Source organism: Sciurus carolinensis, chromosome 2 (genome assembly GCF_902686445.1).
Source record: "Sciurus carolinensis chromosome 2, mSciCar1.2, whole genome shotgun sequence".
Classification (NCBI taxonomy): Eukaryota; Metazoa; Chordata; class Mammalia; order Rodentia; family Sciuridae; genus Sciurus; species Sciurus carolinensis.
In genome coordinates this window covers 10,678,386-10,704,804 of record NC_062214.1, presented here as the reverse complement: position 1 = coordinate 10,704,804, position 26,419 = coordinate 10,678,386, and the positions used below count along the sequence as shown (strand labels likewise).

Genomic DNA, 26,419 nt, shown 5'->3' with positions numbered 1-26,419 from the left:
CCTGGTGCCCTGCGGGGCGCAGCTGGTGCGCTGGGAACACCCCCGCACTGACGTGGGCGCCGACGCCGGACACCTGTGCGACGGCGAGTGTCACCCTAAGCTGCAGCTCTTCCCGCTGGCCCCGCGCCTGCCCGCAGCGGTTTCTCCAGCACGTGCTGTGCGCCAGGCCCCGCCCGCTGCGGGACAGAGCCGGCCGTGCGCACGCGCGGCAGCCGCCTCCTGAGCCCGGCTGGGTGGGGGCGCGGCAGGGGCAGCAGGAATTCCCTGGCGGAACCTGCGAGAAGGAGCAGAGGGGAGGCTGGGTCTGGAGGACAGGCAGCGGCACTGCTGCCCGGGGTGGCCAGGAAGGGAAAGGGACGTGGGAGCAGCCGGGGGCAGCGGCGGGAGCGTCCCGCAGAGCCCCCCGCCTGAATGTCACCGCCAGGCGCCTGCACTGACTCGTCATCGTCGCCCAAAGACTCGCTGGATCGGGTTCGTCCCGACGTGCCTCCTGGGGGCTGCAGCCCACTGGCCTCTTCAGGGACCCAGGCCAGCGCCTGGAAGGAGGCTGAGAGCCTCAGAGAGGCTTTCCAGGCTGCGAGAACGGCCTCCGGGCAAGCGGGGGCTGGGGGTCCAGGTGTCGGGTCTCCCTGAGGCTGTGTGTGCCCAGCAGGGCCACTTGCTCCCCAAACCAGTCACTGGGCACCCCTCCCACTCTACCAACAGCGGGCCATCTACACTGGGCATGCTGCCTCCTGTCCCTGGGCCTGCAAGGGACACGCCAGGCCTTGGTTTCCTGTGCTGTCCATTTCAGAGCCTTTTGCCTGCATGTGAGTCGGGGCGGAGGCCTCTGCTGGCTGCCCACGTCCATTCCTTGTCCTCGGTAGATATGACACCCTAAAGTTTTGGAGGAGTTTCCCCCACCTCATTCTCAGTCCCTGGATGCTCAGGAACGAGCCTCCACCCCCCACCCCAGGCAACACAAAGCAGTGACAGGCTCAGAGACGGGCACAGGTCTTCAGACAGTCGGACGACAGTGGGTTTCAGGATCCTGGTATGGAAGTGGGGTGGGGGTGAGGAAGTAGGTCTCACTGGAATCGGCTGGCGGGCTGGGGTGGGGCGGGAGACATCCTTGGGGTGAGTTCAGCATTAGAGGAAGCAAAAAGAAGAGACCGAGAGAGACCAGGTCCTTGCTGAGATCTTTGAGTTGCTGGATCAAGCTCCACCTGAAGGAGGACCTACCTCTCCAGGTGGACAGATTTAGGTTTGAGTCTCAGCCCCACCACTGTGTGCTTTGTGACCATGGGCCAATTATTTACTCCATCAGAATGTCAGTTTCCTCATGTAGGAAATGGAGATGGTAACTGTTGTGAAGATGGACAGGTCAGTATGCAGTAGTCAGAAGGGCCCCTGGCACGTGGTAAATACCCGGTGAGCTTTAGCTGTTACTAGGAGCACTGGGCCCCTAGAGCAAGCCCCACCTGCACTCTGACTTTTCTCTTGACTTCACGGTTACAAGAATCGAATAAATTCCCTGTTCTATTTCTCAGTCTTTCTTCTTCCTTGTGGGGAGGAGGTCAGGGAGGGAGCCGGCAGCAAGGAATGGAGAATTATTTGCCGAGGCTGGAAGCTGTTCACTCTGTGCCAGGTATTTAAATACCCGTGCTATTTGACACCGTTTACAGAAGGAAAAACTGGAACTAGAAAAGCAAACTCGCCCACAGTGGGGTGACATGTCACCAGGGAAAAGGCACAGCGGGGCAACGGGCAGAGGTCGTGGCAGAGCGAGGCCAGGAGGAGGGAACAGCAACCCGGGAGCCGGGAGGCCATGGGGAGCAGGCCGGGCTCAGGTGACTGTGCTGTGTCCTGGCCACAGGTGCTGCACCTTGTATCAGTTCTCTCATCTGCGGGAGGGGGAAGGAAGTGTATTTGTTTGCGCTAGATTTGACTGCAGGTGACAGATATCCCAAAGTCACAGTGGCTTCAACAGGGCCGATGTTTCTTTCTCTGTCACGCAGTTACAGGAGACGGTAGAGTGGCAGTTCCCCCGCCATCAGGCACCTTCAGCACCGACCTCAACAGGGGCGGTGGGGGCTTCCACCTCAGGGACCCAGAAGGTTGCTCATGCTCCAGCCATTGTGATGTAGTCCAGCAGGAAGGAGTGACAACAGCACGTCCCTGTTTCTTGCCTACTGGTTAGAACTTAGTCTTGGTCATGTGGAGTTTTTCTCTTAGGAGACTAGCTAAAAGGCTGGAGTTCTGGTAACAAGAAAAGAATGAATGTTATTTGATAAGCGGAAGCCTCTGCCACGCAGGCGTAGGTAGGTCCTTCCTTTTGGCCTCCACCCTGCTGGTGTGGAGTCCTCACAGTGCCCCTCCAGCAGAGGGTGTGGGCGGCGTTTGTTGAGTGCTTACTGTGAACCAGGCCGGGTTACAGCTTCACCGAATCTCTCCGTTCATCCCCAAACTCAGTTCCTCGAGACAGCTTGGTTCCATTGCTTCCTTGGAGTCTGGGCTGCCGGGGAGCCTCTGCTGGTTTCCTCTGGGCTCGTTCATGCAGCTTCATTTGGCTTCCCAGTCCAAGATGGCCTGGCTCAGGGAGAGAGGAGATCGGGCAGCAGCAGCGTGGGCGTTGGCCAGGGCCTCTGGGCTCTGCGCAAGGCCTTTCATCTCGGGAGGCTGGGCTGGCCTCTACGTGCAGTTCTGGGGCAGCATCCAAGACTCCTCGGCTCTGATGGTTCACGGAGTCACTTCCTCCCGTTTTATTGACCTAAGCAAGTCAAACACCCACCTGGAACAATCATCCTCGTCCCTCCTGGGCGCCTGCATCTGTCCCTGGTCAGCAGAGCGACAGGGTTACCCTTTGCCCTGTGAAGGCTCTTCGAGGAGCTGGGATGGGGTCACTTCCCGGAGGCACGAGGCTGCCTAGGGGAGGGGCTGGTGGCCAGGAGCCAGGACGGCAGGGACCCGCCGCCCGCAGCTACAGTTCTACGCCTTTCCTACGTCTCAGGCCCTCCTGCCCTCTGCTCCTGCACTGGGGCCCCTTCTCCGGAGGGCTCGGGGAATCGCGCCCCTACGTGGGGCTCCGATTCTGGGCCCAATCATGATTTTTCCTTTTCCTGGGGGCAAGTGGGAACAACAGATGAAACCATGTTTTAAAAGCTAGAATAAAATAGAGGTGATTAAAAGAAAGCCTTTTTGGAGGATAGTTTTTTGGTTTTTTTTTTTTTTTTTTTTGGTACTGAGGATTGAACTCAGGGGCACTTGACCACTGAGCCACATCCCCAGTCCTCTTTTGTATTTTATTTAGCGACAGGGTCTCACCGAGGTGCTTAACGCCGTACTTTTACGGAGGCTGGCTTTGAACTTGCAATCCTCCTGCCTCAGCCTCCTGAGCTGCTGGGATTTCAAGCGTGTACCATCGGGCCCAGCGGCGGATGATAGTCTTTAAAAGTATTTCAAATTGACAGGAAAGTTGCAGGCGTAGTATAACAAACTCCTGGGTCCCTCCTCCCGGGCCTGCGTGCGCACGCGCCCTACTCCCGGGGCGGACACGGTGCCCGCGGGCCGCCAACTGGGCCCGGACTTTCTCTCCTGTGACCGGGTCTGTTTCCCCAGCAGGAGATCGAACGCTGAAACTGGGCCGATATAACCGGAGCCCTTACTCCGAGGCTGGCGACGCCGACTTCCTCTACCGCTCCCAGGAGGTCACCTGAGGTCACCTGTGCACCTGCGCGAGAGGAGGACATCGGCCAGGCCCGCGGATCTGCGCAGACGCGGCCCACGGGCTGGTGCGGTCAGCGCGGCAGGTCCCCCTGGGCTGATGTGACCCCAGGGGGACCTCATGTCAGGGACATCTGTGGTTGTCACAGATGGGCTGGGGCTGGCTACTGGCTTCTGGCGTGTAGAGGCCGGAGATGCTGCTGGACGTCCCGGTGCAGAGGGACCCCAGCTCCGCCGCCCGTGGGGTCCAGCGCCCTGGACCTGGGCGTGCACCTGCCGGGTGGACAGCAGGGGCTCAAGGAAGCCTCTGTGCCCCGTGTCACACCAGTGGGCAAGCCGTCCCGGGAGCTCGGTGTCCACCAGGGCGGCTTCCGGCTCAGAGCAGGACCCAGCCTCTGTGCCGTGGGCGGGGCCTGCAGGGCGGGCTGGGAGGGCCGGGCCTGGGAGCCGCTGCTTTACGACCTGCGCTAATTGCCTCTGAGTCAGCTCCATCCTCCCGGGTTCTGTGCTGACACGTCTCCTCCCCGACCCACCAACGGACGCTACCCCGAATGCCATTCGAATCAAGGGTGGGGCCTCTGCCGAGTCACCTCTGGTCCCCAGGAGCCTGCCAGGGCGGGGCGGGCTCACTTAAAAACCAGCTGCCATTTCTTTCTGTCCTGGCCCCCCTCGACCCTGACTTAAAAGCTGTGGTGGAAGCGGCCTCCCAGGGTCACCTGGCAGCCCTTCCCGGCAGCCGGGGGGTGGGCATCCGCTCATAGCCGGGCAGCCTCACCTGCCTGTCTCCAGGTGACCAGGCCATCTTCCCAAACACACACACTGCCGCCACTGGACACTAAGTTACCAGCCGAAAGTGCCCCGGGGGCATTGGCACTGTGGCGCCTGTCAAATGTGAATGATGTCCGTTGTACGAGCGCGTCACCTTGTGCCCATCTGTTCAGTGAACTCTCTGTCGCTTCATGCTTTGTGATTGTGAACAGTGTTGCCACCAACGTGGGTGTACAAATGCCTCTGTGAGGCCCTTGGGTGTGTACCCACAGTGGAACTGCTGAGTCACTTGGCAGGCCTGCTTGCATTCCTGAGGAACTGCCCTCCTCCTCTCCGTTCTGTACCCTTTTCTTTATTTTTTTTGTGGTGCTGGGGATGGAGCACAGGGCCTTGCACATGCTAGGTAAGCACTCTGCCACTTAGCTATTCCTGTCCCTTAAAAAAATGTTTACTTTGGGAGAGTCTTGCTAAGTTGCTGAGGCTGCTGAGGCTGGTCTCAAATTTGTGATCCTCCTGCCTCAGCCTCCGCAGTTTCTGGGATTATAGGTGTGCGCCACTGTGCCCCACTTGATTACATCATTTTACGTTCCCACCAATAGAGCATGAGAGTTCTGATTTCTTTACCTCCTCAATGATGGGAATAGAACCTAGGGCCAGGTGCGTGCTAGGCAAGAGCTCGACCACTGGGTGACGCCCCCTGCAGCCTGTTTTTGTTGTTTGATTTAAAGATAGTGGCCATCCTGATGGGTATGCGGTGGTATCCCCTTGGGATTTTAATTTGCGTTTCCGTAATGATCAGTGATGTGCAGCACCTTTTCTTCTGTGTTTTGACCTTCGTACCTCTTCCAGGGGTCGATGCAAGTCCTTTGTCCTTTTGGAATTGTTGGTGTGGTTGAGTTTTAGCTTCCTGTGATTCTGCATGCGATCACCTTATGGCGTGGGTGATTGGCAGGTGCTCTCCCCGCCCCCAGGCTGCCTTTGCTAGGTCGACGGGCACTTTGATGCACATGTGGAGCGTTTCCAGCAGCTTCTCTGCTCCCCCACTGCCTGGGCCTCTGCTGCCATCCACGAGGAGTCAATGCCAAGTCCACTTTGTGAAATCTTGCCCTTTCTCCCCCCTGAAAGCTTTACAGTTTTAAGTCTCATATTTAGGCCTTTGCCCATGTGGAGCTACTTTTCGGGCATGGTGTTAAGTGAGGGGCTTATGTTGTTCTTTGGCATGTGGATATCCAGTTTTCCCAGCACCATTAGTTGGAAAGACTGTCCTTTCCCCGTTGGGTGGGTTTGGCACCCTTGTCAAAAATCATTTGCCTATATGTGTGAGAGTTTATTTTTGGGTTTTCTTTTTCCCTTTTGGTCCTGGGGATTGAACCCAGGGTGCTTAACCACTGAGCCACATCCCCAGCCCTTTCTATTTTTTATTTAGAGACAGGGTCTCACTGAGTTGCTTAGTGCCTTGCAGAGTTGCTGAGGCTGGCTTTGAACTCTCGATCCTGCTGCCTCAGCCTCTGGAGTCACTGGGGCTATAGTGTGCCTCTGCGCCTGGCTGGGTTTTCTGTTCTTCCATCAGTCCCTGTCTTTATGCCAGTACCACCTACTTAGATTACTGCGGCTTTGTACAAGGTTCAAAATCAGGAAGCGTGACGCTCCAGCTTTGTGTCTCCCTTTCAAGGTTGTCTAGGCTGCTAGGTGACCCTTGAGAGGCCATATGCACTTTGGGATGGGGTTTTCTATTTCTGCAAAAACCATCATTGGCATTTAGATAGGGATTGCACTGGATCTGTAGATTGTTTTAGTGGAATTGACATTTGAACAATATGAGCGGTCTTCCAATCCATGAACATGGTATACATTTCCACTTTTTTTAAAAGTATTTTTTTAGTTATATACGGACACGATGCTGTTATTTACTTTTACATGGTGCTGAGGATTGAATCCAGTGCTAGGCCAGCGCTCTACCACTGAACCCCAGTCCCAGCCCCTATATTTCCATTTTTAAAAGATTTAGCAATGTTTTGTACTTTTCATCATACAAATATTTTACTTTCTTGGTTAATTTTTAAGTACTTTATTCTTTTGGATAATATTATAAATAGAATTGTGACTTTCTTTTCCGATCATTCGTTGTTGGTGTACCAGTTAGTGCAGCTGATTTCTGTGCTGCCTTTGTGTCCCGCTGCTTTGCTGAGGTCTCTCATCTTGACAGTTTTTTCGTGTGTGTGGGTGTGTGTGTGGGTGGGTGTGTGGTCTCTAGGGCTTTCTACACATCAGGTTGTGTCATCTGGTAACAGAGGTGATCTTGCCGGCTTCTTCCAGCTCAGACACCTTTGGCTTCTTTCCTTGCTCTGGCGGGAACCTTATGTGCCGTGTTGACCAGAGGGGAGAGAAGTAGGCACACTTGCCTTATACCGGGTCTTATGGGAAAATCTTTCAGGTTTTTTCATTGAGTCTGAGGTAACTGATTTCGATTCCTAGTTTGTTGAATTTTTTTCTTTCATGAAAGGGTGTTGAATTTTGTCACCTGCTTTTGCTGCATTGGTTGCAAGGATCACGGGTTTCAAACTTGTTCTGTTAATGTAGTGTTTTGCACTGACCCACGCGCTTGGCCCTAGCACGTAGCCCTTCGTGCGCTGCTGGATTCACTCTGTTTGTTGAGGATATTTTCTTCGGCATGTTGTCCTGTAATTTCTTTTCTTGTGGTGTGCTTCTCTGGCTCTGCTGTGAGGGGCATGCTGGCCTCATGCAATGAATTATGAAGCATTCCCTCCACTTTGATTTGTGGAAAATTTTGCAAAGGACTTGAGTTAGCCTTTCTTTAAATATTTGGTAGAATTCACCATGAAACCACCAGGTCTGAGGCTTTTCTTTGTCGGACACTTTTGACTACTGACTCAGTCTTCTTACTAGTTACAGATCTATTTGGATTTTCTATTTCTTTATGATTAAGCCTCCATAGCTCTCAGGTTTTTAGGAATCCGTCCACTCCTTCTAGGTTATCCATCTTGTTGAGATTGAACTCAGGGGCACTTGGCCACTGAGCCACATCCCCAGCCCTATTTTGTGTTTTATTTAGAGACAGGGTCTCACTGAGTTGCTTAGTGCCTCACCATTGCTGAGGCTGGCTTTGAGCTCAAGATCCTGGTGCCTCAGCCTCCCGAGCCACTGGGATCACAGGTGCGGCCACCGTGACGGCCGGTCGTGCTCTCTTATTATCTTTGCTGTTTCTGAGCCTGTTAGTGCCCCCTGTGCCCCAGGCCCGTGCCGGCTGTGTCTCGGCTCCTCATGGTTCCTGCATGGGAGGAGACTGTGCAAAGGAGGAAACCAGGGGAGAGAGGATGGTGACCCCCAGCTGGGCAGGCAGATCGGAATCCGCCCACTTCCCAGCCTGCGCACCCACCATGGTGGATGCTTAGCAAACACGAGCGCAGAGGGCGAGCCACATTTCCACCACGGTGAATGCCTCCGCCTGAGTTAGCTAGAGGCCATTGTTCCCAGCGTCCCCTGCAGCCGTGTGACATGTGACTAATTCGGCTGAGGGAAAGAGCGCGAAGTGATGAGGCACCATGGCTTGCATCCTGAGGAGCATGGCTTCTCTCTCCTCTGCTCCCACTGGACTGAGTGGGAGGGTGACAGCGGACGCGAGCCACTTTGGACCCGGAGATGGAAACTGCCATTTGAAGATGGAAGATGTACAAGGCGGATCGAGGGTGGTCCTGGACACCAAGAGCCGCAGCTCAGCTCCGGACGGCTGCCATTCTGGACAGGAGTGGGGAGAGCAGCTGTTCCCTGCTAGGAGAGGCTGGTGGAGCCTGGCTAGGGCGGGCCGCAGCTCCAGCGCATTCTGTCTGACGGAGAGCGGAGGGTGCCTGGTGAAGGACTGTCAGACCCAGGCCCCTGACTGTGCTCCAGCCTCGGTGACAGCCACACAAGCACAGGGGAGTGCTGTGGAGTGCCCGCGGCCGAGGACCCAGGCAGAAGCCTGACCCCGCGCTCGGCTGCTGTTGCCCCAGCCAGCCGTGTGCCTCCTGGGGTCCTGGGCCTCCGTCCTGAGCAGCTGGGCAAGGCGGTGCGGGCGCTGCAATGAAGCGTCTTCTGCTCTTGGCAAGCTCATTTCTAGGAACCTTTCCTCTTGGCCCTTGAACACAGGTGCAAAAATGCGGTGCAGCTTTGTGTGTGCAGAGAACCTTGGGAACATCCTGGGAGGTGATTAAAGACACCGCCCTGCCCTCCAGCCGTGGCCACCAGGAGCTCTAGGGTGCCACCTGCTGGCACAAGGTGCCACTGCAGCTCAGCTTGGCCAGGGAATTTCCAGAAGGAGAAGGCAGGAGGCTGGCCTGGGCTGACCCAGCCCTGGCTTCCTAGCAGGGCGGGCGTGGCAGAAGCGGGGGCTTCCCCCGAGCCTCAGCTGCTGAAGGAAGTTGCAGGGCCCACCTCGGGGTGTCTGGGGAGAGCCGCGTGCGAGTGGGCTTAATGGTTTACGGCGCAGCGATGTCGGCCAGCGCTGGGGTCTCATGGAGCACGCAGTGCCTGTGGGGACAGCAAGCCAGCAAGTGTCAGGTGGCACCATTCTGGGCAGTGGTGACACGCGAAGGACCGTGACGCAAGGGTGCAGCGTCCTTAGGAGCAGGGCGGGGCGGTGCCCGGTGCTGCAGAGGCCCAGCACCTGCGCCTCAGGAGGCGTCTCGTGCCTCCCGAATGCCAGCGGGAGGGCCTGGCACGCGGGAAGGCTCCGTCCGAGGTGGGACAGCCTCACCCCAGAAACCAGCGGGAGGGAAGGAAAGGGGAGGTGGGGATCCGGAGGCGGTTGCAGAAGCAGAGAAGAGTCCCTGGGGTTCGGTGGGTGAAGCAGGCCTGGGGCAGCGCAGGGCCTGTGCCGGGCAGGCCCAGCTCTGGGTGACCTTGGGCCGGTCACGCCTGGTCCTCCAACTCCCCATTTGGAGAACAGAGTGGAAAATGCCCACCTCATGGGATAGGAGTTTCCTTACCCTTCGTTCCTCAGGGTGGGACTGTTTGGGGGGGGTCTTTAAAGAGGTCGTTAGGTGGGTTAGTGGGCCTGAGCCCATACGACCGTTGTCCTTATAAGAAGAGGACATTCGGATGCAGACATGCACAGAGGGGTGACCAAAAGGCACGGGGAGAGGGGAGGGGGTCTGTAATCAAGGAGGGGGCCTCAGGAGGAACCTTGGTCCTGGCCGTCCTGCCTCCTGCACTGAGACTAGACATGTCTGTCCTTAAAACCAGCCCGTGACACGTGGTGACCGCAGCCTGAGCAGACCAGCATGGGTGGCACACAGTAGGCGCTCAGTTGAGGCTGGCTGCCTTGGCCCAGCATTCCCTGCTGCCTGTCAGTCCTGAGATCCTGGTTCCTGTGGGTGGTCGCCGGCTGTCCCTGCCCCTCCCTCAGGTCGACACGACGTCCATCCACACACCTGGTGGGGCGCCGTGGCCGTTCGGTCAGTCATGGCCTGGCTGGCGAACCTGCTGGGGTCTCTGGAACTGCGGCCCCTCGGGCGTTCCAGATGGAGGAGTGGGCTGCAGCGCTGTCCCCCAGGAGGGGGCCCCCAGGATGGGTGCAGTGGGAGCTGGAGGGGCAGAGGGTCCCTGGTCCCAGGATCCAGGGCTGGACGCGCAGCAGGGGCTGAGACGAAGCCAGGACCAGCCCTCCTGGCGTTGGATCCTGCCCCTGCCATTCCTGTTCTCTGGACCCCAGGATTGATCTTGGCAGGCCACCTGTCCCAGGTTCCAGGCCAGGTGACTTCTCACTGGCCTGGACAGGCCCCCAGGGAGGAGGAGACAGGAGGAGGGGCAAGGCCAGGGTCCCTCTCCCTGTCCTTCGCTAAAGCTGCGTCTCTCCAGGGAGGTAAGTGGCTCCTGCAGGGAGACACCGTTCGTTCCCCAGGGACCAGGGGCCGGCCGCTGTGAGCCCCTCCTTCCTCATCCCTCCGACTGAGGGCCTCAAGTGTCTTCTGAGGCCATGGCCGCCTTTCCCTGCTTGGTTCCTGGGCTTCTCCATCACCCCGTGACCAGCTCTCCTGGGACAGTCGCTGTGTCTCTGCTCCTGGTTTCTCTTTCCTGGTTGAACCGTGGTGCGCAGGAGAGAAGCCCGCGCAGCCGGACGCGACCCGCCCCCCTGCCCCCGGCCCCACGCCCCCAGGGCTGGCCCCACGCCCCCAGGGCTGGCCCCAGCTGGGACTGGCATTCTGACACGTCGGCCAACAGGGCTGACTCCGCACGCTGCTGCGCTAGGTCAAAGCACGACACCGAAGGCCAGACGCTGCGACCAGCTCCCCTGAGGTGCCCAGAGGAGGAGATCCATGGCGACAGAGTCCCTCGGAGGTTGCCTGGGGTGGGGCCAGAGCCGCTGTCCCACGCTGTGAAGTTTCCCCGGGAGGCCGAGTTTTGGGGTGTGGGTGGCGGGCGAGGTGCACACCTCAGCTGGTGCGAGTGAGAAGCAGCGTGCTGTTCAGCTCTGCAGTAGGAGATCCTGAAACAGCGACTGCCCGGCCACCATGAGTACAGGCCGGAAGGGGCCTCGGGCGGGATTTCAAGGCACAGGCTTCACAACACAGCTCAGAAGCCGGCCAGGGGCGTCGGGAGGCAAGAACTGGAGAAGGGGCTCGACTGGGTCCCCAGGAAGATGCAGATCAAACCCTGTGACCCACCCATCGGGCGATTATCTAAAGACACACAGGGAGTAGCAGGTGGCGGGGTGCAGACAGCCCTGCGCGTTGCTCCTGCGAGTCAGACGTGAGCTGCCGGCGACGGGCACCCTGCCCATAGAGCTGGACGGAGGACCGCGGGCCGCGGCCAATTCCCCGCCCAGGGCCCCACGGCAACAGCCGGGACTCGGGCAGACACCGGCGCATCCTGCACTATTCACAATGGCCAGGAGGCGGCGACAACCCGCAGGAAGGACCGACACGCAGTGAGGCCGCACCGGCACTGCCCAGCCTTGAAATGCGCCGGAATTCAGACACACACTGCAACGCGGGGACCCTGGAGTGTCACACTAAGTGACACAGCCGGACACAGGCCTGCAGGGACACCTAGAGCGGTCACGATCATAAGGGCAGGATGTGGACTCCGGTTTCCCTGCGGCGGGCGGAGGGAGACCGGCTATCGCTCAGTGGGTGCAGAGCTGTCCCGGATGACAAGAAGCTTCTGGAAACAGATAATAGTGATGCTTTAGGCGGATCAAGTGTGCACTTTAGAATGATAAATCTCATGTTACCTCAATTTCACCACCACAAAAAGCACAAATGTCTGAAAGATGAAAAAAATCATTATTATTATTTTTTTTTGAGAAAAAGGAAAAAGAAGGTTTATTGCTTTGCTAGCAAAGCAGAAGCACAGGGGACTCCTGTCCCAAAGACTCTGATTCTCTAAAAATTATTTTGATGATACTGAAACAAAGCCGTTCTGGTGGGGGAAGGACACTGGGCAGAACAGAGGTCAGGGCTGGCTGGGGCTGGGGTGGGCGCTTGCCTGGCCCGGGTGAGGCCCTGGGCTGGAGCCTCAGCACCGCTTGCAAATAAGTGAATAAACAACAGTCCATCAGCAACCAAAAAAAATGTTAAAAAAAAAAGGCAGATGTCAGCGTGAGAAGACACTGGTGTCCGGCAGCGGCGCTGCGGACCCTGAAGGAACTCCTGCAGAGAGACAGGCAGCTCTCCCCGGAGAGCTGCCAGGACAGAGCAGCGACGTGGAGAAGAGGAACAACCGGTGCTGAAGAACGCGGCCCCACCGGGAGCCGGAGGTGCTCACCGCAAGCACCTGCCCAGGCTAGGTCCACGGGGCATCCACGTGAATAAAGGTGGCAGCCAGCTTCTAACTCGTGGCATAGGACATCACTGGGTCCCTGCTACACAGAACGTGAGCAAATAAAATGGGGTGTGGTTTTAAAATACATCCACGGATTCTCTGACATTTTCTATTCGAAGAGCGGAGTCGACTTCACCATCCCTCCAGCAGGGCTGGGCGTGGGCTTGGTCCTGTGACAAGATGGGACCGGAGTGGATGGCGGGGTCCTGAAGGGCGTGGGCTCCCTCCTGGCTGTCCCTCTGCAATGGCCCTTTCTGGGAAGGCAGCCTCCCTGTCACGAGGACTCTCGAGCTGCTGTGACGAGGGACTGAGGCCCCCTGCCCACGGCCCGAGGCATGAGCCAGCTGGAACAGACCCCTAGGCACAGAGCTGTCCAGCCCCGAAGCCACCAGCCGCCCCTGGCTGCCGAGCACTGCAGAGTGGACCCTCCTGGTGGGCATGAGCTCTGTGAAGGCAGCACTGTAAGGACCGTCCCGTCTCAGGGACGTCACTTTACGTTGACATAAGAAAGGACTCAAGCCACACGGGGGTGACAAAATATCCTGCTAGCATGAATTTCATCTGCACTTCTCTTGTTTTCAGCTAGAAAATTTAAAATTAAACGTGTGTTTTGCATTTACAGCTTTGATTGTATTTAAAATGTATTTCATCGTATTCTAGGGGACATTGCGGCCCGGCCTGGCCAAGCTTTCCAATGGCAGCAGCGCTGGCTGAGGTCTCACTGTCACCTTCTGAGAGTGTCTAAGCCAAGCTTCTCCAAATTCCTGTCCCACAAGGACAGTGAGAAAGTGGACCACCGTTGTTTGATTTTATTGCATTTGTCTTTGCTGAGCTGGGGGTGGAAGCCACCGAGCTGCCCTGAGCCTCATTATCGTTTGGTGAGACTAAGTTTTGGGGTCGTTTATTACATGACAGTCCACTGGTTGAGGCAGGTGCTGAGATCGGTGGGTGCAAATTGGATGTGAAATGGATTAAATAGTCCAAAAATCTCTCTCCATTTATTAAAAATGGTGGCTTGACAGTGTGCCCACCCCGGCCGCGGTCACTGTGACCGGGCCATCCCGTGATATTACCGTCACAGCAACAGGACGCAGGGATCTCCCGCGGCTCCTGTGGCAGTGTGGACAGTGTCCCTCCTGTGGGTCCCGACAGAGGTTCGGAGCTGGCGTGGCCACAGAGGAAGTGCAGACGGGCCCGTTCTACAGAGTAACTGGCCTGTCCTCTTCCAGTGTCAAGGTCATGACCGAAAACAACGGAGGAACTGTCCAACTGAGACAGGATAGCTAATGCAAGTGCATCCGGGACCTACGAGGCGTTCTGAGGGCAAATGGTGACATTGGAATGGGGACTGTGGATTAGATAATAATGGTAGCATATCAGCATCGATTTCCTGATGCTGTGGTCATTTAAGAGAATGCTTTATTTTTAGGAAATATACCCTGAGGTATTCCAAGAGGCAACTTAGGCTTTGGCAGGTCAGGAAAAAAAAAACCAAAAAACAGCCTATTTGGAAGTAGGGAGGGAAATTAAATGTGGCAGAGCATTTGGGAATCTGGAAGATATGAACCGTGTGTGTGTGTGTGTGTGTGTGTGTGTGTGTGTGTCCGTGACTTTTCCTCAAGCCTGAAATCAGTTTGAAATTAAAATATTCTAAAGATGGGTGGCGGCCGGACCTGGTGGTGCAACCCTGTCCCCAAACAAAAAAGGGCTCGGTGGTAAAGTACCTAGTACAAAAAAGTGGATTGTGGCAAGGGGGTGACCTAGGACCCCTGGACGCAGCTGGCGGCATGCAAGGGCCAGGCTTTCTGCAGAGCACCTGGTACTGGGCCAAGTCCGTACCTTGGGGAGGCACCACATGACTTGTGGGGGGGCGGCTGGGACAGGGTGCCCACAACAGGGACCATGCAGGACCAGGTGCGTCCAGCAGGGGCACAGAGCCTGCAGAGGCTGCTGCCCGGTGGAACCCCAGGAAGAGCCAGGCTCCAATGGCCCTTCACGGGACGCATGTGCTTTGCAGGGACACGTTCAAACAAAAGACACCAGAGGCAGAGCAGCTGCCTCGGTAAGAGGGTGGGAGAGAGGCCAGGGGACAGGCACGGGAGACAAGGGGAAAGACACACCACCAGGACACACGGAAGCTTTGGCCTGAGGCCCGGAGAGCAGAGGCCAGCCGCCTGGCTGCTGGGGCTGGGCTGGCCGTGAGGGACCAGCGTGCAGCTCCTCAGCACCTGGCAGACACCGGGCACCCACCTGACCAGGGGCCTGCACTTTCTGGGGGTTGCTGACGTGGACCCCCAAACTGGATGACAGCTGGGACATTGTCCCTGTGACGCAGCAGGCACACCAGCTGTGTGTGTGCCCACCTGCGTCCCTGCTCCCTCTCACCCAGGTCTCCTGGCTCAGGCAGTAGCTGCAGAGGTGGGTGGCGGGCGCATGCGCCCCCTGCTGACAGTTCCGGGCAGTGCGACTGCAGGTGCCCAGAGAGCCCGGCTGCTTCGTCCGCAGCAGGTGGAGGCCCAGCAGGTCCAGCAGGTGGAGGCTGGGCTGCTTTCCCTGGGTTGAGCCCTCGAATCACTGAGCACCTCCTCACACCTGCTCCAGGCCACTGTGTGTGGGGCCGGGGGCACTAGGGTCAGGCTGGGCTTGAGGCCCCAGGAGCCGTTCCTGCAAGGTGGAGCCGTGAGACCTGGGCATGCAGGGCCACCTGGCTGGGACCCACCGTGGTGTGGAGAGGAAGCGGTCAGGTGGGGCAGCACCCGCAGGGGCGTGCATGTGGCTGCCGGCAGCCAGTGGCCTGGCCCAGGTTGAGGGCTCCCGCCACCCTGGACGCTCCGAGGGACAGCTCCATCCAGTTCCTCCCCGGGGCTGCCTGGTTCTCCTCGTGTCTCTGCGAGGACAGCCAGTGACGGGCCGCAGCGTCCCCGGCCTCGGAGCGTGGGGGTCTCTGTGGTGTCCGCGCCTGCAGTTCCTGGCCGGGATGCGTCCCACCTCCATCAGGACTGTGGCAGGGGCCCGGGAGCCCCTTCCCGCTCCTTGCAGCACGTCACCTTAAGGAAGCTCCCGCTGATGACCAAGGCCTGGGGCCAGTACGATCCGCCCGGAGCCTCCTCTGCTGGGTCCCCTTGCCACTTGCCATGGATGGGGGCCCTTCCCAGGTCCCCGTGACGATCCACCTTGTCCTTTATCCCTATTATTATTATTATTATTATTACAAATTGTGGTAGAATATACAAAAATGAAATCTACCATCTGAACTGCTCACGCATAAAGTCAGCAGCACCAAGTCCCCGCGCACGGTGGACCGTCCCCCACACCCACCTCCGACCCTGCGTCTTCCCAGACGAAAACTGTCTCCATTAAACTCCAGCCCTGCTCCCGCTCTCCCTAGTCCTTGGCCAGCGACGTCTCTGTGGCTCTGCCGACTCTCAGTGACTCACAAGTGCCACCAGGGTATTTGTTACCTTTTATTTCTATTTTTTATTTTTGCAGTGCCAGGGATTGAACCCACAGCCTCATTCATGCTGAGCAAGAGCTCTGCCCCCCGCCCCACCCCCAGACCATGTAGGTCTTTTTGTTTTCTTGGTACCCGGTGATTGAACCCAGGGGCCTTAACCACCGAGCCACATTCTCAGCCCTTTTAAAAAACATTATTTAGAGACAAGGTCTCACTGAGTTGTTTAGGGCCTCCCTAAGTTGCTAAGGCTGGCTTTGAACTCGTGATCCTCCTATCTCAGCCCCTCAAGCCACTGGGATTTATAGTGTGTGCCATGGTGCCCCACCATCTGTGTCCTTTTGTGTCTGGCTTATTTCACTTAGCATGGTATTTCAAGGTTCATCCATGTACCATGTAACAGAATCGGCTTCCTTTTTAGGGCTGAGTAGTATTCCACGGTCGGTAGGTACCACGTTGTGCTCATTCTGTGGGTGGGCTGCTTCCACCTCTTTGCTGCCGGGAATGGGCACGCACACCTTCAAGGCCCTGCTTTCAACTCTTTTGGGCACACAGCCAGAAATGGGGCTCCTGGGCCACACAGCAGCTTTGCTGGGCTCTTTCCCACAGCTGCCGCACCTCCTCCCGATGCCTCATTTTGCTTTCGACAGTCGCCCTCCTAATGGGGTGACGTGGATTGCGTGGTCTTGGAATGCGGGTCCCACGTGACTCGGTGATGGTGAGCATCTTCTCGCGTGCCTGCTGGCTGGTTGTGTGTCTTTGGAGAAATGTCCGCCCAGTCCGAGGTCCCTTATGAGGGTGTTTCCTTGTGACCTGTGTCCCCTGGACCTGTGGAGTAGGTCAGACTCGGGACCTGCACCTACTCGCCCCGGCTCCGCGCTCCCTGCACACCCTCCGACCGTATGCCGTGCGCAGGCCTTAACGTTGGTGCAGTTTAGTTTTGCCCCCGTGCTCGGGTGTCCCGGGCCTTGTCGCTTTAAGTGGCCGTGGTGCAGTCCACCGAGTGGCTGATCTAGAATCAGGTGCGTCAGCAAATCCTGAAGACCCTGCCTTCTGCATCCGACCCCAGGCCCCTGGCCAACACCCCAGTGGGGTCCAGCCTCACCTCTGGCCAGCTCGACAGGCCTGCCTCTGGCCTCCCCTCCACTGCAGCCTGGGAGCGGCCTGCAGCAGAGGTCCCGTCAGAGCCCAAGTCAGGTCCCGCGCTCTGCTCAGCACTCTCTGTGGCTCCTGGTCACCCAGAGTTGAAGCCAGTGTTGACGGTGGCCCACAAAGCTGGGGAGGGGGTGGTGTGGCCGCCACTATTTCTCTGACATAATTCCCTGCTGGTTTCCTCTACTCAGCCACCGCCGTGCAGGGCTGGGTTGCTGCTACCGCAGGACCTTTGCACTTGCTGCTCCCCTGCCAGGCCCACTCCCCTTGTGCAGTCAGGTCTCTGCCAATGCCAGTGAGCCCTTTGGGAACCACTCTAAGGTAAGTCAAGTCCCCTGGCACTCCTGGTCCCCCTCCCCTGCAGCATTTTTCTCCAGAATTGAACACGATGTGGAGGCTACTCACTCCTCCTACTCATCCTGTGTCCTTCCCAGGAGAAGCTCGACTCTCCCGGACCCGGAATCACTTCTGCCTGCTTCACCGGTGCGTCCCTGGGGTCGGGGCCATGGCCAGAAGACACTTGCTGACGGCCACTCGGAGGCGGAGCACCCCTCCTCTATCTGTTGGACATTTTGTTCCTGTTAGGGCCTGTTCGTGTCCTGGGAGCAGCTGTCCCACCCACAGCGCTGGTCGCAGTGTCCCACAGCAAGGAGCCCAGTGGGCCGCTCCGACCACTCCTGCAGTGCCAGGGCCCGCCACATGGTGGCAGCAGACACCGGGCGAGTCTCCCTGCTGGCCGGCAGGGCTCTGGGGCCTCCAGGTCTGATCTGAGGATGTCCACTGGCAGCCCCGGGGCCTCATCGCCGCCAGCCCCCTTGGGCAGGTGGGGAAACAGGCCCGACATGGAATCAGGGATGTGGCTGCTGGTCCCTGGTCCCGGCTCTCTTGCCAGCGTGCCACGGCCAAGCCCCTGTGGGGCAGGGGAGGGAGAGGCTGCCCCAGGGCCAGGGGTCCCGAGCCCTGAGAGGAATCTCATGTCCCGAGGCCTGGAGGGGACACCGATGTGGCCAGAGAGGACCACGGCCAAGAGGGCCCCTAGAAGGAGCAGGAGTACAGGCCCAGCCCCCCTGGGCTCCAGACCCCAGCCCTTGCTGCTGTCTTCCAGCCTGGGGGTCCCTTGCTGGCCCCTCGGTAGCCACCTGCTGGACACGGGAGCCTCTGTGTCCTGCGAATGGGGATAAGGACAAGCTGCTGAGCCTGGGAGGAGGCTCCAGAGGAGCAGCGTGGGGCATGAGCCCCGGGAGGAGGGCACTGTGCCCCACAGACCCTGCCTGCCACCACTGCCCTGCCATGTGGGCCCGGCCTGAGCTTTTGGGTTTAAAAAGAGCTGGGAATCTGAACTAAGGTGTGAAGTCTCCTGATTTTTTTTTTTTTACCTTTATTGTAGGTGGACACATACCTTTATTTAATTTATTTTTATGTGGTGCTGAGGATAGAACCCAGTGCCTCACCGTGCTAGGTGAGCGCTCTGCCACTGAGCCCCAGCCCAGCCCCCTGATCATTTTTATATTAGCAATAAATTCACTTAAGAAAAATCAACTCTAGCTGGGCACAGGGGCACATGCTTGTAATCCCAGCAACTCAGGAGGCTGAGGCAGGAGGACCACAAGTTCAAGGCCAGCCTCAGCAACTCAGCGAACTCCTCAGCAGCTTAGCAAGACACTATCTCAAAACAAAAAATAAAAAGGGCTGGGGATGTGGCTCAGTGGTTAAACGCCCCTGGGTTCAAGTCCAACCCTACAAACCACACACAAGCCCATGGGTTGGACTGAACATCTCCAGGTGGGATGGGTCACTGGCTGCCCTTTGAGACCCCTCCCAGAGCACTCTGCACCTGGGAAGGGAGAGGGAGGTCCGGGCTTGGCTGCCTGCAGGGCCGAGAGGAGCCGGCACAGCCGCCCAGGCATGGCTCGGACCCGGCCAGGGGCGTGAGGCTCCAGCCTTCCCCTTCCTGGGGAAAGGGTCAGCGTTAGTGGCGGGCAGCAGGATCTGTGCAGCAATAGGCCTGGTGTAAAGGAGGGCGCACTGGCGCTCTCCCCATGAGACCCTGGGCTGCCCTGGACGGGCCCTGCAGGCAGGGATGGCCGTCCCCAGCAGCCGGCAGTGAGAAAGGAGCACGTTCCTCCTGGAGGCCAGAGACTCGAGACCCCTGGTGGGGCTGATCTGGTCCTTGGGGACTGGCCTGTTGCCTCTTCACTGTGTGACCCTAGGTCACCCTTCTTTGGGGCTCTGGTTTTCCATCCAGTCTGTCGGACTTACACTGTCTGACCCAGAGAAATGAATTCCAAATCCCAAAGGAAGGCCAGGCTGGAAATGCTACTTCTCATCCCTTGCTCAAGGTGACCTTGAGCAGACACACCTAAGCTCAGCTGGGCCACGCTTGCTCATCTGTAAAGTGGAGATAATAACAGGGCCCACCTCTGCAAATCACAGGAGAATTAAGTTAGTTAACACACAGAGAGAACTAAAATAGGATCAGAGAGGGAAGAAGATCGATAGAGGACACACAGCAGATCTTCCAATTAGCTTCAGATGCTGCGGACTCACTCCATTTTCCCCAGAACCCAGAAAGGCCGGGCAGGGTTGAGGGTGGAGGCTCACGAGGGCGTTTTGCGTGTGGTCGCATAGCCCAGCTGACAGGGGATCCCACCTTCGTCTCAGCCTGCTCCACCCATTCATTGCCCATCTGCTGAGCACCTTCTGTGTGCCGCATGCTGGGCTTGGAGGGGCGGCACAGAAATCCCGTCCTGACGGCTGGCTCTGGGGGGCAGCAGGGACAGACAGCAGGGCGGCAGGGGAGACACTTTTGGTCATGAGAAGGTGAAGGGGGAGCAGGGTGAGACACAGGGAGGGCTGGGGACAGGGAGGCAAATGCCCCCACTGCCAGGTCCAGGACTACTGCCCAGGGCCCGCCCCCGGAGCATGCGGCTGGGGAAACTGAGGCAGAGGGGACAAGCAGGAGGGGCTGGGGAGGAAGTCCACAGTGGGCGGGGCGGGAGGCCTCTGGAGGCTGAGGCCCTCCAGCCTGCTCTTGAATCTGTTTTTGTAGGAAGGCCTGGCTGGGTGGCCCTGGGGAAGTTGCCACGCCTCTCTGGGCCTTGATCCCTCCCCAGCCCAGAGGCTGCTGGGAAGGACAGAACCCGGCAGGCAGGGCCCTTGTTTTATCCTGTCCCTCCCTGCCCCCCACCCCCAAGGGCACACAGAGATGTCATTTCTCCAGCTCTTGGGGGCAGAGGTCACCCCAGCTCAGCAGATAAAGCTGAGGGTTGAGCAATCCATGCCAGCCCTCGGGGGCCAGGGCTGGGGTCAGTGGGCCGGGGGTCAGCTCCAGGCAGCTCCCGGAGCTCTTGCCTGGTGGCCGGGGCTGAGAGTGGCAGAGGTGGGCCCAGGGAGCTGCTCCAGTGGCCTAGGTGTGGGGCCTGGGAGGGCACAGAGCCCTCTGAACTGAGCGGGCTGGCGGAGGAGGCAGGTGGTGGAGGCCCAGGCTGTTCCAGTCCCGGCCTGGACGGGCAGCCCAAAGATCTTCCCAGCAGGGTGGAAAAGCACCCTGGCCCAGGCCCACCCTACAGCCAGAGTAGGGACTTGGTGAAACTGGGGGAGTCCCTTCTGTTTCCTGCACACTGTCCCGCCCAGGTGGGGTCTGGCTTGCTCCCACCCCTTTGTGGCCTCAGGAGTTGGCAAGTAGGTCGGGACAAAGCTCTTCCTTTGGGATGACGGGGTGGAGGACGGGAGGCCCTGTAACCTGGGGTCTGCTGTGTTCCCCTCCACTCCTGCCTCCGTGGGGGTCGGCTTCTCTCTGACGTTTCCCGCCCCATGGTCACAGGAATCAAGCGTGGCATCTGGGAGTCTGTGTGGGGACAGTACTGCTCCTGACAGTAGCAACACCCTTCGCCGAAGCTCAGAGAAGTGACTCACAGTGACACAGTGTGGCACAGCCACGCAGCCCCCACCCCTTCCACCCTCTCCGAGGCCCAGGTCGGGGTGGAGCAGGGCGGGAGAAGAGCTGGGTGTGGTCTCAGCGGACCGGCAGGTGCGCGGGCGGGACTAGGGGAGGCGCGCGGCCGCCGACCCGGGCCAAAGCCCCCGCGGTGCACGCCCCTGGCCTCAGCCCCATTCCCAGGGTCCTCATACCCGCGGTGGCTGTAGGGGAGTCTCCACCGGCGTGGATTCCTGTCCTTCCACGAGCTGGGGATCGCGTGGGGGTCAGGGCGGGGCGGCAGCTGAGGAAGGGTCCCGGGGATGGTCCCTTCTCCAGGCGCCGGAGCTGGGGCTCGGGGTCTCCAGGGTCCCAGCGGGGTCAGGCGAGCCCTTCCCTGGGACCTCGGAGCTGGCCGGGACAGTCTAGAAACCACGGCCTCCTCCAGTAGGGGGCGGGCCGCGGCCGCGTTTGGGGTGGGGGAAGGCGACCGGGTCGCCCCCTCCCCGCTTCCCTCCCCTCCCAGCGCGGCCTCCCGCCCGGAGGGGGCGGTCCGGGGGCGGGGTCGCACCTCCCCCTGTCCTTCCCAATCCCGGGGCTGCCGGGCAGGGGTGGGCAGGGGGCGTGCGACCGCCCCCCGCGGTCGGGGGACACCCGGGAGGGCGCGCGGCCGAGTCCTGCCGGGCCGCCGCGCCCAGCCGCCGCCCTCCCGGGGGTCTCGGGCGGTCGCGGTCGTCGCGTTCCGGCGGCAGCGGGAGGGGCCGGGGCGGCCTCCAGTGACGCAGCGGTTACCATGGTCCGCCTTATAAATAACCGGGCTCCGGAGAAACTTTAGCGAGTCAGAGCCGCGCACGGGACCGGGAAGGGGACCCATCGGAGGGTCCAGCGCCAGCCCCCGCACTAATAGCTGCCACCGGCAGCGGCGGCGGCGGTAGCAGCAGAAGCAGCAGCAGCGGCGGCGGCGGGGGCACAGAGGCGACAGCCCGGAGCCGGGAGGCCGCGCCACCTGCGGGCCGGCCGGAGCGGGCAGCCCCAGGCCCCCTCCCCGGGCACCCGCGTTCATGCAACGCCTGGTGGCCTGGGACCCAGCATGTCTCTCGCTGCCGCCGCCGCCTGCCTTTAAATCCATGGAAGTGGCCAACTTCTACTACGAGGCGGACTGCTTGGCTGCTGCGTACGGCGGCAAGGCGGCCCCCGCGGCGCCCCCTGCGGCCAGAGCCGGGCCGCGCCCCCCCGCCGGCGAGCTGGGCAGCATCGGCGACCACGAGCGCGCCATCGACTTCAGTCCGTACCTGGAGCCGCTGGGCGCGCCGCAGGCCCCGGCGCCGGCCACGGCCACCGACACCTTCGAGGCGGCTCCGCCCGCGCCCGCCCCCGCGCCCGCCTCCTCCGGGCAGCACCACGACTTCCTCTCCGACCTCTTCTCCGACGACTACGGGGGCAAGAACTGCAAGAAGGCGGCCGAGTACGGCTACGTGAGTCTGGGGCGCCTGGGGGCCGCCAAGGGCGCGCTGCACCCCGGCTGCTTCGCGCCCCTGCACCCGCCGCCGCCGCCGCCGCCCGCGGAGCTCAAGGCGGAGCCGGGCTTCGAGCCCGCGGACTGCAAGCGGAAGGAGGAGGCCGGGGCGCCGGGCGGCGGCGCAGGCATGGCGGCGGGCTTCCCGTACGCGCTGCGCGCCTACCTCGGCTACCAGGCCGTGCCGAGCGGCAGCAGCGGGAGCCTGTCCACGTCCTCGTCGTCCAGCCCGCCCGGCACGCCGAGCCCCGCCGACGCCAAGGCGCCCCCGGCCGCCTGCTACCCGGGGGCCGCGCCGGCGCCCGCGCAGGTCAAGAGCAAGGCCAAGAAGACGGTGGACAAGCACAGCGACGAGTACAAGATCCGGCGCGAGCGCAACAACATCGCCGTGCGCAAGAGCCGCGACAAGGCCAAGATGCGCAACCTGGAGACGCAGCACAAGGTCCTGGAGCTCACGGCCGAGAACGAGCGGCTCCAGAAGAAGGTGGAGCAGCTGTCGCGCGAGCTCAGCACCCTGCGGAACTTGTTCAAGCAGCTGCCCGAGCCCTTGCTCGCCTCCTCCGGTCACTGCTAGCGCGGCCCCCGCGCGCGTCCCCCTGCCGGCCGGCCGGCCCCCGCCGCCGCCCGGGCGGCGCCGGCAGAACTTGGGCGCCGGGGCGCCGGGCCGCGCGGGGAGCCGTGGGCAGACTCGCCGTTGTGTTCTCTGCCTACACTTTGGCCCGGGCCAGCGCACGTGCAATGGCGCCCGCCGTGGGTCACTCGAGAGGAGACGTCGCTGCGCGGACGCGCTGGAACTCTGCCCCCGCCCCGCTGCGGGCGCCGGCGGGCGGCCGGTTCCGAGTTGATGCAATCGGCCGGCGGAACATGGCCGAACGCGCGTGTACACGGGACTGACGCAACCCACGTGTAACTGTCAGCCGGGCCTGAGTAATCGCTTAAAGATGTTCCTCCGGGGTTGTTGCTGTTGATGTTGTTTTCGTTGTTTTTTTGGTCTTTTTTGTATTATAAAAAATCTATTTCTATGAGAAAAGAGGCGTATGTATATTTTGGGAATCTTTTCCGTTTCGAGCATTAAGTAAGAACACTTTAATAAACTTTTTTTGAGAATGGTTAAAAAGCCTTTTGGGGGCAGTAGTTGGCTTTCGGCTTTTTCTTTGCGGTGGCTTTGTACGAGCTTGTTTTTGCCTCTGCTGTGAGGGGGCTGCGGTTATTTTTGGACTTTTAGTGCTTGGGTGGGGGTGTGCAGCTGGGTTTCCTCCTCCTCGCTGCTCCCCCCAGGGTCTGCTGGCAGATGGGGAGCAGAGCGCTGGGTCAGGTTTTCGGGGTGACTCAGCACCCTGGGTGCTGGGGACAAGGGCTGGCTGGGAATCCTGCCTGGGGAGGCGGGTCTGGGGTCTCTGGCCGCCCCTGAGTGGCAGGTGTGGGTTTGGAGGAGCCGGGAGGCCTGTGACCCCTGCGTGGAGTTTTGGGGGCCAGGCAGTTCAGTGATTTTGGAAGAGCGTCAGGTCTGGGTCCTGTCAGCCCGAGTCAGGGCAGATTCTGTTGGTAAGTGTAGCCAGGTGGGCTGTTTAAAAAATACTCTGGTGGTGTGTGTGCGTGTGCGCGCGTGCGTGGGCGAGTCTGTTTGTGTGTCTCTGACTGGGGTGTGTGTTCCTGTCCAGCTGGAGGAGACTGGGCCAGGTGGAGGGAGTGGGGGCAGGGTTCCTACACCTACACGCCTTTCCCTTGGGACAGGACACTGGCCCCTTGCCTACTTGGTCCAGATGTGGACTCTGAGGCTGGGCCTCACCTGTGCTCAAGGTGGCTCTGTCCGGGTTTGAACCTGGGCCTGCGTCCCTGATTCCGGGACGGCCTCCCCCTGCGCCCTGACGCGGGCTGGGGCCCTGCACAGCATTCCTAAGAGTTGAGGCTGTCGACGGAGGGTTGGTGGATCCAGCACCGCGTCCCACGGAGCCTGGCGCGCAGGAGGCGTTATATAAGCACTTGCTCTTGTTGTTATTTTTTCGCTGGGAGGCTCCTGGCACCCAGCGCCCGGCTTCAGGGCAGCGTGAGCGCATCAAGTGTTGGCCAGGGCCCGTGCCCGAGAGCCCTGTGGCCCATCTCATTTAAACCTCGCGGCTGCCCGTGTGGGCAGCTGGGTGCTGTTGGATGCCTGTGCTAGAGCCCTGGAGCAGCTTCCTGCCCTGGGGTCAGGGAACGGGCTGGGGTCACCCTGCCCTGAGGAGTTCAGGGGCGGCAGGCGACCTCGCTGGGCCCGCCAAGGGCCTGGGGCAGCCTGGGGTCTTGGGAGCTGCTGCCCAGCTGTGGCTTAGGAAAGGGAGTGCTCTCCCCTCCCCTTCCCTCTGGGGCCTGGAGTTCAGGAGACACATGGGGACCCTCAGCTTGCACCTCCCTAGACACGGCTAGTGTCTCCATGGTGGCACCAGGGCTGTGCTGCCCGCTGGGTGCAGATAGCCGCACTGCAGCCCTGGCCGGATTTGCTCCCAGCCCTGGGCAGATGGACAGCTGGCCAGGAGGGGTCCTGCAACCCTGGTTGGTCCAGTCCTGGGCCACAGTGGCCCTCCTGGCCTCCCTTAGTACCAGTCAGCTGCCTCTGGGATTTGTGTCCCAAGGCAAAGCCTGGGGGCTGGGGGTGGAGGTGGCGTCTCCTCAGGCCCGGCTGTCCCCTCTGTCACTCACAGCTGGGCGGCTGCTGCTCACCTGTTTTGCAGAGGACACAGATGAAGGGGAGCAGCCTCCCCGTCCTCTGCACTCTGAGTGATAGCAAGGGAGGCTGCTTACACACCCATGCCCTGGATCGCCGGCCTGGCGCCGGGAGGGCCTGGCACCCACTCCCCAGTGAGGAGCGCGAGGCCGCGGGATGAGGCCGAGCTCAAGGTGGGATGGGGCCGCATCTGATTCCCGAGTCCCTGTGGAAAGTTTCGGGCTGAGGCTGGTTTTAAATCCTGGCCTCCACTCCAAGTCCAGGGCCTTTCCTAGAGGTTCCCTTCCCGGCCCCAAGTTCAGGCACCCCGAGTCCCAGATTGAAGTGACTTCTACACAGCGTCAGAGTTTGGAAGCAGCAGAAAGAGGCTCTGAACCTGAGCCCCCTGGGGCTCCCGAGAGGGCTGGAAGGCCAGTTACGGGTCTCGGGCTTTGACAGTGCTCCGTGTGGCCTCCCGTGGGAGCACTGTGGACAGGGCCGTGCCCGGGGACTTGGGACGTCATGATGGGGTGACGTCCACCCCATGGAGCACGAGGCTGCAAGGACAGAGGGCTTCAGGGAGGAGGGAGCAGCCCATTCAGGAACAAGAAAGAGTGGGCTGGGGAGGGGGTGCCTGGGGCCAGGGGCCAAGGATGCGCCTGGTCGGTCACGATGCCCAGGGTGAGTCCGGCTTGGAAGAGGGCAGGAGCGAGTGGCGCTCAGCCCGGGCCCTGTCCCGGGAAGGGGGTTAGCGGGCGAGCCTGGGAGCCCAGCCCCGTCTGCTCAGGTGAGGTGACGACGCGATCCTCCTCCCGATCCCTCCAGCTGTTCCGCTGCCCCGGACCCCGCCGGCGCGGCCCGGGCTGAGGTGGACTCCAGTGTCATCAGCTGTCAGCTCCTTGGAGGCTGCAGAGTCCGCCACCAGCATCTTCCTGCCAAGTGCACAGCCTCAGAGAGGGAAGTGACTTGTCTGAGGTTGCACAGCTCGTGGCAGGAATGGGCTCCGGAGAGGGAAGGGGAGCCGCTCCCTCTAAACCCTGCAGAGCGCTCCTCGCCCCAGGGACGGCCTGTCGGGTGGAGACCACTCCACCTTCGTTACTCACGGCCCGGCTGTTTTCTAGCAGCTGGACATGCACTTACTGAGCACCTGCAGTGTGCCCGCCCGTTGCTAGGTGCAGGGACTCTTGTGACCAAGACGAAGGTGACCACTGAGAGCAGACACTAAGCACTTAGTACCTGGGACAAGACATGACAGCTGGGGGCAGGGACTCTGTGGGAAGAGAAGTGGGGCCGGGCGGGCGGGAGGTCCCGGTCTCCCTGGGCTGTCCCCAGTGCTTCATGTGCCTTTGTCCTTGTGAACGCCCGTGGCAGGTGCCGGCCAACTCCCCTTCCTCAGGAGGGGACACTGAG

At 60.3% G+C, this 26,419-nt stretch overlaps 1 protein-coding gene across 1 annotated transcript; it reads left to right on the top strand.

Moving 5' to 3' along the window:
- Nucleotides 1-21,438: 21,438 nt before the first annotated feature.
- Nucleotides 21,439-23,446, top strand: Cebpb (CCAAT enhancer binding protein beta). The gene has a single exon (XM_047541375.1). It carries the CDS (start codon nt 21,872-21,874, stop codon nt 22,898-22,900), a length of 1,029 nt encoding a protein of 342 aa, XP_047397331.1. The 5' UTR covers nt 21,439-21,871; the 3' UTR covers nt 22,901-23,446.
- Nucleotides 23,447-26,419: the final 2,973 nt, after the last annotated feature.

Bases quoted from the DNA above. Each gene is read 5' to 3' on its own strand.
- Cebpb (XM_047541375.1), top strand. From the start codon at position 21,872: ATGCAACGCCTGGTGGCCTGGGACCCAGCATGTCTCTCGCTGCCGCCG.